The sequence below is a fragment of the Drosophila nasuta genome, chromosome 2R, assembly GCF_023558535.2.
Source record: "Drosophila nasuta strain 15112-1781.00 chromosome 2R, ASM2355853v1, whole genome shotgun sequence".
In the NCBI taxonomy this organism is placed as follows: Eukaryota; Metazoa; Arthropoda; class Insecta; order Diptera; family Drosophilidae; genus Drosophila; species Drosophila nasuta.
Window position 1 is genome coordinate 19,323,884 of NC_083456.1, and position 12,803 is coordinate 19,336,686.

Genomic DNA, 12,803 nt, shown 5'->3' on the forward strand with positions numbered 1-12,803 from the left:
TGCTGCTTACTGTTAGCTGCTGCTGCCTGCTGCCTGCTGATAAATGATGATTTTACGTTCGCTCGTTGTTTGTTGGCCAGCCCCAGCCATGTTAGAATCACACTTTATGAGCTGCTACTACGGCTGGCAGACTGAATGGCGGCGACGATGCCAAAGGACATGCAGCACAGCACAGCGCAGCGCATGTCATGGCAACTACTGCTGCTACTATATATAGCATAACTACTGACGGGATGGAACCCACGGCGTATGTGTGCTATTTTTTTTTCTTTTCTTTTTTTTTGGGCTACTTTGGCCTGCAGCTAAGCGGATTTTATATTCAAATAGCAATGGCAGCTATTCACTGGAAAAACAGAGACAAAAACGAACTGACGATTGCAGCAAAATTACCGTCATTCTTTTTTACTCTTAGCTTCATATCGTAAGCCCTAAACTCTGCAGTTTTATGAACACTTTTGGTTTCGTTTTTTCTTTCGTTTTTTGACACTAATGCGACGTTTGTAAAACATCGCAACAGAGAATTGTCGTCAGAGGCAACCTGCAGATGATTGGAAAAAAAAGGGAGAAACACCAACTGTTTGCCAGTTTGGAAAAATGCGCTTATGAATGCTGTCTGCTCTTGTCAGTGGAGACACATATACATTCAACTAACGAATATCGAATCATAAATCAGCAGACAAAAGTTATCTGGATATAAAAATACACACCATGAGTGTACACTTTTAGTGAAATCAAATCATCCAAATTGTAAAGACAGAACAATAAAATGGAAAAAATGGAAATAAATCGTTGTGCACTTACAATGTCGAAGCTTAGATGCTCTTTAGCTTTGCTTAAATGCGCTGGGATGCAGTAATCATTATTCTCCTATTATTGTTTCTGCTGCTGCTATCGAATGCAATCAAAGATATAAATGGACTGCTGACAACTATCGATATTCAGACATTTAAGCAATACTCGCAACGAATTGAGAACATATACTTAATGGGGTCAGAGAGCAGACCATTTTGCACGTTACACAATTTGCTGGGAACAGAGTGGCATAAAATGGCAAGCGTCACGTAACAGAAAACCCAATTGGGCAACAATATTTGTGTGTGCCAATTTGGCAACAAAATGTTGCATGACAAGGGCACGCTCAAATGACTGATAACACACATTCGATAATCGATACACTGTGTTAAAAAGTGCCAACTGGCTGCGATGAATAACTGAGAATATCGAAACGTTAAAAGCACTCGCACTCGCACTCGCACTCAAACTGAAATTGGCCCGAACGAGATGAGCTTAAATTTCAGCATTCGGTTAGTCAGCAATTGCTATGGGGGCCACTCAATTATATTTGGGGCAATGCTCTCTAGTTACATTTTAAATTCAATAAATATAAGAGCAGCAGGTCAAACGAGTTGCAATTTGATATTTTGTGAAATTCAATTACTCAACAAAAAGTGAATGTATTGCTAAGTATTTGATCCTACACACAAAAGATTTTATTTGGTATTTACTTCAAATAAAACAAGACCGAACTCTGCACTTAAGTGAAATCTGTTAAAGCTGAGAGTATAAATTTATGATATTTTTGATAAGTAGCTCGAAATTTGGAAATTGATTTTATACATTTTTTTCGTTACGATTATCATAATATAATTGACAGAAATATATAAAATTATAATTTAGATTTCAACTAAAATGTTTTTATTTTTTACTTTTCAATTACTTTATTAATTTGCCAAATTATACTAAAATTCTCTCATTAATTTACTATCAGCAAAATATTGACAGCACAAAAATATGCTTTTCGCGATAATTACAGAGCACTATAGAGTGAAATTCTTGAAATGAAAATGTAACCGAATATTGCGTATACACAGCGGGCGACAACAATGCTCGAAAATGTATGCTACATTGAAATGCTAAACTGAGTGCCATGAACACGCACACACACACGCACACAAACACTCGAAATGTATTCAAAACGAATTATGTAAAATATTTGAAGCGCTAACAACTTTATTTCAACAGCGATTGAAATCAACATCAGCTACACGTACCTGGGCATTAGCCAAACACATCTCCGTCGCCCTGCGTCCTTCGCTCTACGTCTGCTCTCAGTAATTGTCAAAATATTTTATTAAATGCGTCGTCAACCCACGGATCTTGCGTCACCCAAAAAAAAAAAAAAAAAAAATGAGAAAGAAATATGGGGGACGAAGTGAAATATCTGAGAATTTGTACAAAATTAAGTTGATTAAATGGACTTAGCAGCGCGATTACACGCAAGGCTGAGGCGCATGAGAAGCATTTGGGATGTGGGCGAGAGGGGAGCTTTGACTGCTTTCTTGGGTCTGAAACGCTATGCGTGTTGTCTGGCTTCATGCGCTTACAAGAGAGAGTGTTCTTTTCATGGTAAAAGTCCCAACAGCAGAACAAGAAAAACGTATTTTTCATTTCATTCCCTTTTCATCATTTGTGGCCATTGACAGACGGCCAAGTGAACAACTAAACAACTGAACATCTGAAGAGCTCAAGAGCCGAACAAGGCGGCAACAAGAACAACAGAAACGAAGCGAAACTTTGACCATTGAAATCTCAGTCTCATGGGAATCGTGGGCCTTAGAGCCATTAAATGCCGCATGATTAACGCTTTGCTCTACAAGACAATTGATAAAGAATAGAACACAGCACAGCTGCCCACGAAAAGGCAAGCTGCAAAATAAAAGAGAAGTTGTTCACAAGTAGAGACAAAACTGGACACTCACACAATGCCAAATGCAGCTCAGCACTAAATGCCAGCGAAAAGACAAAGCGAAACTTGCTGAACGAATTTGTAACCGACACCAAGATGAATGTTTGCTCATTTATTTGTATTAAGACAGCAACTTCATTACGATTATGATATAAGCACTTATTGAGGCAAACCCAAGATAATTGTATATATAATTTATATGATATAGATGTGGTATGTCTTTTGTCAACCCTTTTAGCTTAGAGTATTTAGTCGTTCGTTTGCCGCGTAGCTTTGTTTTCTAATTCTCCGTTGACAATTAAGCTGTGACGGAAACGGAAACCCTCGAGCAGCCGTAGAAAATGAGCATTTAATGCAGCGTTTACAATGTTTTTTTTTCTGTTTTTTTTTTGTCGTGCTTCTCTGCGTGTTTTCATTCTTGTTATTCTTTTAGTTGGCAGCAGGTTTCGCATTGTTTTAGTTAGTTCAAAAATATGCTGCGGCTGCTGTGAGTCCCGCCGACTCATTCCCTGCGTTTAAAGGGGGCAGGCGTGCAGAATGATTAATGTGGCCCGGCGCCAAGCTCAGTCGCTGCTGCTACTGCCACGGTCACGAGGCGAAAGGGACAAGCCTTAATGGGTGGTCAGTGGAATGCAAGCCCAGTTGGGATGCTCGACGTTCGGCGTTCATTTTTTACGTGCCGTTTTTGCACAAAGACTGTGCGCAAGTTACCAAAACTCTAGCAAATTGCGGCACTTAACGAGTACAGGCGAATACTTAAGATGCCTGCACGTTTTAGTGCAAAAGTCGACGTATTCAACAATCGGTGGCAGCAGCGGACGAAGAGACACATAAATTAACGCGCTGCACGCAGTATGCCGCTCAACACGGTGTATGATTAATCTGTTGTATTACACAATCTAATGGCCAGCTCGTGCGCGATTTGAAGTGAGCTGTCAGTGAAGCGAAGCGAAGGCAGCTCGGCCAACTTAATTTTAAGGCACAAGATCCTCCCATTGCTTAAATCTTTATTAATATGCATGGAGCCATAGCTCGCCACTGAACCAAATGAAAAATGGCCTCCATTAGGAGCAGCAAATTTCGCTTGCTTCTCTGCCACAGCATCCTGTGACACAGCATCAACAGCATTGGCAACAACAACCGCAGCCGCAGTAACTGCATTGATTTGCAGCACGTGGCTGTTGCCCACGCTCTCTTTTTCTCTTTCTCTATATCTCTATCTCTTTCTCTGTCTGCCTCGACAACACTCGAAGCAGATTCCATTTATGTTAATGATTTGCCAGGCATTTCGCTACTGCCATCCGCATTAGAATTTCATGTTGCCAGCAAATTGCGGCGCGCGTCTCCTGACTGCGTGGCCATAAATTCAACGCTGATTGGCTAGACTCAATTTTGTAGACTGGCAAAATAATGCTGATTGCATCCGCATGATAAGTAAGCCAGATATGCATGCCCGCCCGAGTTAGTAAGCTTAATAAGCCAAATCAACATACTGAATTCAATTGGACGTGAAATCTGTGTGAATAGCTTAATTATTTTGGTTTTATTTATAAAAATAAAAGTTATTTAAAAATTTTACGACGACTCGACAACAATTCAATGACAATTTTAAATGAAAAATAAAAATGAAAACTGAATTTGAAGTATGAATAGAGTACTCAATTTGCTTGTTATTGTTTATAATTTTTCAAAAAAGCCCTTTCCAAATTTTGATTGACAGTTTTGTAGAATTGTATGTGTTTACAAAAAGAAAAACTGGCATTCAATTGTCATTTATAAGCGATAACAAGTTCAGATAAAGTACCTTATGCAATTACAATGGAAAGTTCATATACACAGCAGATGCGACAACATGATCATCACCACGAACCCTCGGATGCAGCATCGCCAATGCCACGATGTTCGGACGGTGGCCAGCACGGAATGAATATGTACTTTCATTTTAGTGATCTTGCAACTATTCTCTTTAGTTTCTGGAAAACGGATTCGGCTCTCAGTATTCTGGCTGCCTGTGTAGTTGTCTTCATTGTTGCCGTGCTGTACGAGCTGCTCAAGTTCTATCGCGAGTGGCTGCGCCGGAATGAGGACAAACGTCGTCTAGAGGGAGGAGCTCATCGTCGTCGACGTCGCCATTCGCGCCGCAGCCGCAGACGCCATCGCTCATCGTCGATGACTGTAGATTCAGATTCAGTGGGTGAGGTGTCGTTGCCCATGTCCACGGCATCGGGTGTGGTGCCCAACGATGGACGAAACAAGGTCCGTTTGCCGTGGCTAGCTCCCATGCATATGTACCAGACCTTGCTGCATATGGTCCAAGTTACAATTTCCTTTATGCTAATGCTCGTGTTCATGACGTTCAACGTCTGGCTATGTATGGCTGTTGTTTTAGGCGCTGGATTGGGATATTTTCTATTCTTTGTGCGTGAAGAGAGCATTACCGAGCACTGCAATTGAGGCTGCCTAGCAGGCTGGCGTTCTATTCCGTTGCCAACTGCTTGGCAAATAAGCAGCATCTTAACATGCGCTCCGTTAATGTATTTTTCTAATTAAACCAAGTTATAAAAAGAATTATAACAGACAACAGGACGACAGCCTAATTGTTCATGTTTATGGCTCATAAAACAATGACTGCATATACTCGTAGCCATTGCGAATACATCTGCAAATTGGCTAAAAAGGTTTGCTGTTCGCCCCCGTCCGCAGCTGAATAGGCGTATGCGTAATATTCGCAGGCAAGAGCGTTAGGCATAAGAGCTTATCCCCCGGTGGCGACAAGAAAAACATTTCCTGTTCCGAGGAACCGAACCCAGCATCTGTTTCTGCTGGGTATGCGCAATTCGTTCAATTTCCACCATAGCATATCCGCACATTATCTTTGTTTTCGTTTATCTGAGGCTTTATAGCTGTTTTACGAGCCAGCCCACATATTTACCTGCGGATAGCCGGACAGTCTCGCAGACAGACAGAGAGAGTGAGTAAGGTAAGCGACCCACGTTGTTGTTGGTTGTTTATTTTTGCCTGTGTCTGGCCATTTTCATAATGCCGCAATTATGAGGGTGATAAACCATGGACCAGAGCAGGTTGTTCGCGATTTCAGTGGCCAGTTATCAGCGTTGACCAACATTCAATTAATATTTTAATAAGCTGCCTTTATGCCGTTTGCCAAGCGGATAACGCAATTTGGCTTTAATACGCCACGTTGCACATGAATACACGAAGCGCAGTCGCAGTCGCAGTCGTAGTCGCAATTGCTATCGCAATCCGAGTCAAACCGAAACACACACACAATCACAAAATCAGCTTTAATAATTCACACATGTGTGCATGTGAGTGTGTGTGTGTGTTGGCGGACTCGAGTAGGCCGTAAAACTTGACCCATGGGACGTAGCCATGTTGTGTTGTGCTTGTCCCTCCCCCCAAAGCGAAAGCGGAAACGGAAATGCGTTCATGCATAACAATTTTACTCGTCATCGAGACTGACGAGAGAATAAAGCTGCAGCTGCAGCCCCTTTTGTCCAACACACACACAGAAGCTGACTAATGGCCAATGGCCAAATAGCCAAACGCAGACATCAACGCAATAAGGCTATTATGAATGATGCGATAGTAAATTATGAGTGTTTAATGAACGAGAAACATGAATCTGTCCGAATGATGCATACTTGCAACACAGTAATTCATTTCATTTTCTTTATTCTTATATTTCGAGGTATAATTGCACTCAATCGTTTGTCCACCTTATTGCGGCGATTGATCAACGGCGTTTTTCGACAGATCTGCACATCCAGAGCATGGGCAGGCATATAGGCATAGTAGGTGGAGATGGCAGCAGCACCGCGATCCGATCGCATGCTGGCCTGATAGATGCGTCCCAATTCCATGATGGAGACCACAAAGTATTTCATAAAGCGAATCCAGTATTGTTTCAGCTGACGACTCATCTTATTCTGCTCTCGAATGTTGGATAACTTACCCAGCGGGACTGTGGGTCGACGGCACTCTCGTTGCACAATTTCGCCTTTCAGTATGATATTCAATTGGTTCATCAGCACATTCGATTGATTGAAATTGCGTCGGCGATCGCCAGGCGAATACAGTTTGCCATAGCGAGCACAAATCCATTCGATCAACAGCGGTACTAAGTGCACATCAGGCAGCGTGGGCAACACCATGCGATGATCATGTGCAATACGTTCGAGGCCCAGCTTGAGCATTGCCTTCATCTGTTCAATGTTATTGGCATCGAAGTACTCTTGGCCAAAGTTCAAACGTTGATCGGTTATTGGTTTGGCATTTTCAGTCACCAATTTATCGTACTCCTGATGTATGAGGTCTGTGCCTTCTTTAAACATGCGCTTTACCGCACGATCCACAAACTCTGCCATCGAGTCACTCGCATTGCCCTCCAAGACGCGATTCAAATACTCCACATCATCGTCCAGCGCCTTGATGAACTGCGACTTTAGCCACATTTGCTCTGTGTCCAGAGTCGTTGTCTTGTTAGGCGCAAACAACTTTTGATAGTTGAACCTGTAATTGTTACCCGAACCGGAAAAGTATTCCCTGCAATCTACGCAATTGCGGCAATGACACAGAGGCGGCAACAGATCCTTGTTGACCTTTGACGTCTCCATTTCAGTGCAACCTTTGCACAGAAACTGCTTCAGTTTGCTGTTACGATGCGTGAGTGATTGATTCGAAGCACACGCATCCCCTGGAGCCTTTTCGAATTTATGTCTGCACTCCACTTCCGGTGGTGTATTATCTCTGCAGCTGGGGGGCAAAGGGTCGACTCCCTCGAGTACCAGACAAATGTCCTCCCCCGAGACGCGTTGCGCGAATATGAAATCCGGATTATGCATATTTGCATTAAGTCGCTGTCGAGTCGAAGCCATGCGTGTCTTGATGGCCATGTCACGGAATTGTGCCCGATAATGTTCTATCAATTTATCGAGTTGTTGTAGAGTGCGTCGACGATTGCGCTGCCTTGAGCGGTAATCGACGTCTATAAGTTGATCCAGCTGTTCTTGTTTGATCCTCTCCAGACTTAGACGCAACGATAGCTCCATCTCTTGTATCTTTTTGTGGTGCTCACACAAGGACTCCACATCATTTGCATTCAGTTTTCCCGCATGCAAAGTGGACAGAATGTTATCTATTTCCTTTCGCAACACGGGTGCAGCAATAATCTGACTGTCTTTGATGTCGCTGTCGCCAAACCAGCGCGATTGTAGTACAACACTTGCCTCTGGCGGCACCACGGGTAATTTAGCGGGCATTTTTGGTTCAAAAGCACGCAGATTTTGACGGCGGAATTTAAACTTCACCGGAGTTGCAAAATACGGAGATATTGCATACGAGGACTGCGCAGATTTCTTCTTGGCTCGCAATTCCTTAAGCTTATTTTGCTGTGCCAGCTTATTTCGCCGAACTGTCGCTTCAGCCTCTTTGCGTCGCGTCTCCTCTGAGGCATGTGGCAGCGGCAAAACACGATCCAGCGCAAGCAGCGTGGGATAAAGATCCAGCCAGAAAATGGCAGACATAATGATTTGTTCATTGCTGCCATAGATGTTGTCGTGATTGTCCGACACATAATACGCCTCCATAATGAACCAGAGAAAGGCCACCTCATTGCCACGACTCATGCGGATCAGTTTGCATAGTTCTTTCTTCGGTGGTCGGGGATGCAAACCAATGTGACGCAAGACCAAATACACTCGGTATGCGGTTCCCTCCAGCAGATCATCTGCCAAGGCCGGTTGCAAAGCCTTAATCCCTTTGATTTGCACATCGGACAGTCCTCGATACCACAAGGGTTCCAGACTTTTGCTTGTCTCTGTGTCGCCAATGCGATCCCTGATTAGCTGATGCACATACAAAACTTGGCCCACGGTCTCAGCATCGTCCGAGAATTGCATTTCGTCGAGCAAGCCAATTAATTTTGTTAAACCAAATCACAAAAATTTCAAATGCTGTCACTACTAATGAAAATTAGAAAACTTTGTAATTGATGAACAATGGGATACCCTGTACTTTTAAATCATAATTGTTGTATTTAAAATGTTTTATTTTAAATGGTATCTAAGATCAGCGAAATCATACCAGAAGCTACACGAGTTGGAGGTGTTTTTCGTTATTGAATATTTGATATAATTCTTTCAATTTAATTTCAATTTTCGTTTAAATGTTTGCTTTGTGTAATTTGTTTGTATCTTCAAGGCTATAAATACATAGTTCAATTAACATTTTGTCTAGCAAGCTAATTAATTTTGTTTAGACAAATCAACAAAATTTCAAATGCTGTCACTCTTAATGAAAGAGAAACACAACTGAGAGTGATGGGCAACAAAATACCCTATGCTTACAAATTATAAAAGCTGAAATAGTCTCTGATATCATTGAATTCAGACAATAAGCTAAACAGGTGTGGAGTAAATTTATCCCTTATCAATTTACATTTATTGTTTCAATTTGTGCTCAGTAATTTTTTTGGTATCTTCGAAGCTATAAATAAATAAATTAACAACGCAGCTGTCTTTCTTAATTGTTTGACTTCTACTTTAAGAATTTAATGGTTAACCACAGCAAGTGAGTGCGCTGATTTGTCATGCGCCATCGTCCATTTGGTCAGAGCAGGCACTTAATGGGCTTGGCCCAAAAGCTAACCAGCGAGTGAGTGTGTGTGTGTGTGTGCTTGTTGCCAAGTGTTTGTGGCAATTTGCAGGCCCTTTGCATGGTTGTTGTCATTTCTTTTGGCCCGCAGAAGTACATCATTAATTTATTAGCAAACCAAATAGGCGACAACAATCAGGCTCAAGCTCTCAGACTCCGACGACAATGTTGGCGACGCCGACTCAGTCAGCAGTTTGTTTACAGGACACGCAGGTCACACGTGCCGTGTTGGTCCTGTTGTCCTTTCTATGCGTGCTTGCGTGTATGAGTGTGTGTGTGTGTGTTTGTTGCCAATGGCTATTTTTGCTGTTTTGTGATTTAGCAAGTTTCGCCACGTGGCGTGGAGAATGGGAAAGTTTACAATTAACTTGGCATAAACCTAGTAACGAGATTGTTGCCGATTCTCGGCCAATAATTTATGACTTTCTACATTCCACTGTCAATTAAATTCTTTAGAAAATGACAGCTCTGCCATTCGAGGCTGTGAGATCATGAGTATGCGCTCATCGGGTGGCCCAAATGATTTATGCGCTGCCTGGTTGACAGTTTTTGGCCACCATTCATATGCCATCCATCCAGCTCCGCCCCTCGCTCCGCTCTCTTCCCATGCGATGCTTCTCGCCATCGAAATGGCATCGTATGCGTGAAGTGCTTTTGCTAGTTTTCTTTTCGTTTTCCTGTCACTTTCTGTTCACGACACGTGCCTGACGCCTGCAGAGATGTTTATGTTAATGGCTCGAACCCAAAAGCTGAATCCGGACCCAGCTTAGTTCTGCTTTCCATACCCCCCGCCACCGCCTCCGTCCGCAAGACTTGCGTCCGCCAACAATAGGACAATTGGCATGTGTTTCAGCCCATTTTCATTCGTGTTTTGGCCTTTTGCATGTGACAAGCAGCCGGCTGCCGGGTGTGAGATCTTAATAATAGATACGACTGCTCGCATTGTCAGGTAAACTTATCGCAGTTTCCATATATCAAGGAAATTAAAGTAGAGCACCAGTAGTTTTTGTCTTTTTTTTCGATAGTTGTGGCAAGCTCTGAAAAACGATGCCTACGGCGAGATGAACTTTTTTGTGTCCCCAAGAATAAAGTATTCGATGTATTTACAGTTTCCATGTGGCCATAGGCTGCAGAACGGGGTTCAATATAAATACCATAGTTTTTTTAGTGTTGAAGTGTCATCAAAGTAAAACAAACGAAATCAAATAGTATAACGATAATTTAATACTCTTTTCGTCACAGCTTCTTTCAGTAATTGTAAAATATTGCATGTTGAAAGTGCAGTCGAAAAACCAAGAAATCTAGAAAACAATCAATTTCCATTCTCGCTCAGTTGCTTGTAATGCGCTGAAATTTCATTTTAAAGCATTTCTTGAAACAGTTGTCACTTTAAAAGCGAGCAGAAAAACATCTCTTTGCTGAGCTTTAGTATTTTGTCAGCAACTTATTAAAATAAAATAAATATAAATAAAAATATATTCAAACATTCGAAAATTAGTTGTTAGCATAAGAACTTTCCAGTAGTGATTTTAGCGACAGTTGAAACTTCTTTTTATAGCTTATTTTGCATTAAAATTAAAAGTTGTCAAATTTCGAAAATGCTCTCGAACTAAAGAGCACAGCTCGCGAAATTGGCCCACATGTTGTGCAGTTTTTAATTAAAATACATACAGTGAACATATGTTAAAAAAAATTGTGTGGGTTGAACATGTTGAACATATGATATTGTTTTTAATGCCTGACCGCACCTACAAAGGACGAGCAGCGTATGAACTGCGAGCGATTGAAATGAACAGCAATGAATACAGTCGGATGAGGGAGGAAGGATATAGGAACTTGAATTGGGAACTGAGAACTGAGAACGTCAGTTTCAGCTTCTGATCTGTCCACCTAGAAGTGAGATGAGCTACACTGCGGTGGGGATTTTCAAAGTTAATGTGCCAAACTGTTTGTGCGCCTTTTCAAGTTATCCTTTTCTGTCTTTTGCGCCTGAACGCGTTCGTTTGTTTTGCTCCGCTCAGCTCAGCTCTGCTCTGTTTGCCTCCTAACGATTTGCGCTCCACTGAGTCAGCAACATTGCTACCACTACAAAACTGGCTGAGAATATGGAGAATAGGCAGCATCTTCTTGTTGGTTTTTCATTGACTTTCCGCAAGCTAGGCTTATGCTAAGGAAGTCTCAGCTAAATCGTTTTGTGGGCGTCCTCCCTTGAGGTTATGGCATCACGTGCGCCCCACAAACACAAACACACACACGCACACACACTCGAAGAGAAAATGGGGATTATCAAGTACACGTATCTATAGACACTTGAGTTAGATTCATAGCTGAAACTGTTGCATGACAACTTTAAAATTCCTTCTAACAAATATATTGCCACACACAACGAACGAATGAATCCCAAGCTAAGAGTGAAAGCTTGTTGTGCGTATCCGCTACCTGCTTATATTGTTTAGTACGTGTATCTGTGTATCTGTTGCCCTACTGCGTGTACCTGTATCTTTCGGTTCACCTTTACCCCTTGGCAAAATTTAACGAGCTTCTAACTTTATGTTTGCTTGTCATGTACACATTTTGTTTTTATTGCAGCTCCAGTAACTCATCTTGCTGCTTCGCTCTCTCTCTCTCTCTCTCCTTCCAACGCCCCTCTATAATGCTGTTTAAGTGAAACATTTTTAAGGCATTCTTGGAGGCGTACGAAAGGATCACACACAAGCATACGCATCATTCAACAGTTTTTGGTTAATGTTAATGCCGAAAAAAACCCCTCAAAACGGGCATAAGAAAACGTCTGACATGTGCTCTCAGAATGTTGTTGTTGCTCTTGTTGTCTTTGTCGTTGTTGTACTTGTTGGTTAGCATGTTGATAAGTACGAGAAACCCTGGGGATGCCTCAAGCAAATGCTAAAGTAAACTTTTCAGCTGGCTTTCTGTTTGTCGAGCGCCATTTGTTTATAAATTTAATTTGTCTTAGCCAAAAAAGTCTGCCTGTCTGTTGCTTGTTGACTTCCACAGCGCAAAAGTTCCACATTTTATTTTGGCAAATATATGTTTTGCATATTTGGTTAATATTTCGGGGCTAGGCAGCGCGCAACAGATAAGCCCAAGGATTTTGCACATTTCAAATAAGGATTATGCTAAAAACCAAGTAAATCACTAAATGCGCCACAAAATGTAGAAGCTACAAAATAAAGCAAAACAAAAATAAAAACTGCAAACCCAATTATGAAAACTTGCCTCTCGTATTCGAAAAAGTCTGAAAGTACGCCGCAAAAAATTTCCAAGAACTTTGTTGCCTCAATCTGGGGCAACAGTCGAAAATATGAGCAGCTAATTTGAGGAGCCGCTTCAGAAACTTACAAATTGTGGACATACTTTCAGGCCA

At 41.8% G+C, this 12,803-nt stretch overlaps 3 protein-coding genes across 3 annotated transcripts in view; 1 reads left to right on the forward strand and 2 right to left on the reverse strand.

Annotated features, from left to right (window-relative positions):
• Window positions 1–12,803, reverse strand: part of LOC132786035 (serine/threonine-protein phosphatase 2B catalytic subunit 1) — a 111,510-nt gene that overhangs the window by 87,558 nt on the left and 11,149 nt on the right. The window lies entirely within an intron of this gene.
• On the forward strand, window positions 4,435–5,330 carry LOC132785765 (protein SLC31A2). Its single transcript, XM_060792037.1, has one exon. The coding sequence runs from the start codon at window positions 4,565–4,567 to the stop codon at window positions 5,198–5,200; it is 636 nt and encodes a 211-aa protein (XP_060648020.1). The 5' UTR covers window positions 4,435–4,564; the 3' UTR covers window positions 5,201–5,330.
• On the reverse strand, window positions 6,383–8,740 carry LOC132786659 (uncharacterized). The gene has a single exon (XM_060793248.1). It carries the CDS (start codon window positions 8,662–8,664, stop codon window positions 6,424–6,426), a length of 2,241 nt encoding a protein of 746 aa, XP_060649231.1. The 5' UTR covers window positions 8,665–8,740; the 3' UTR covers window positions 6,383–6,423.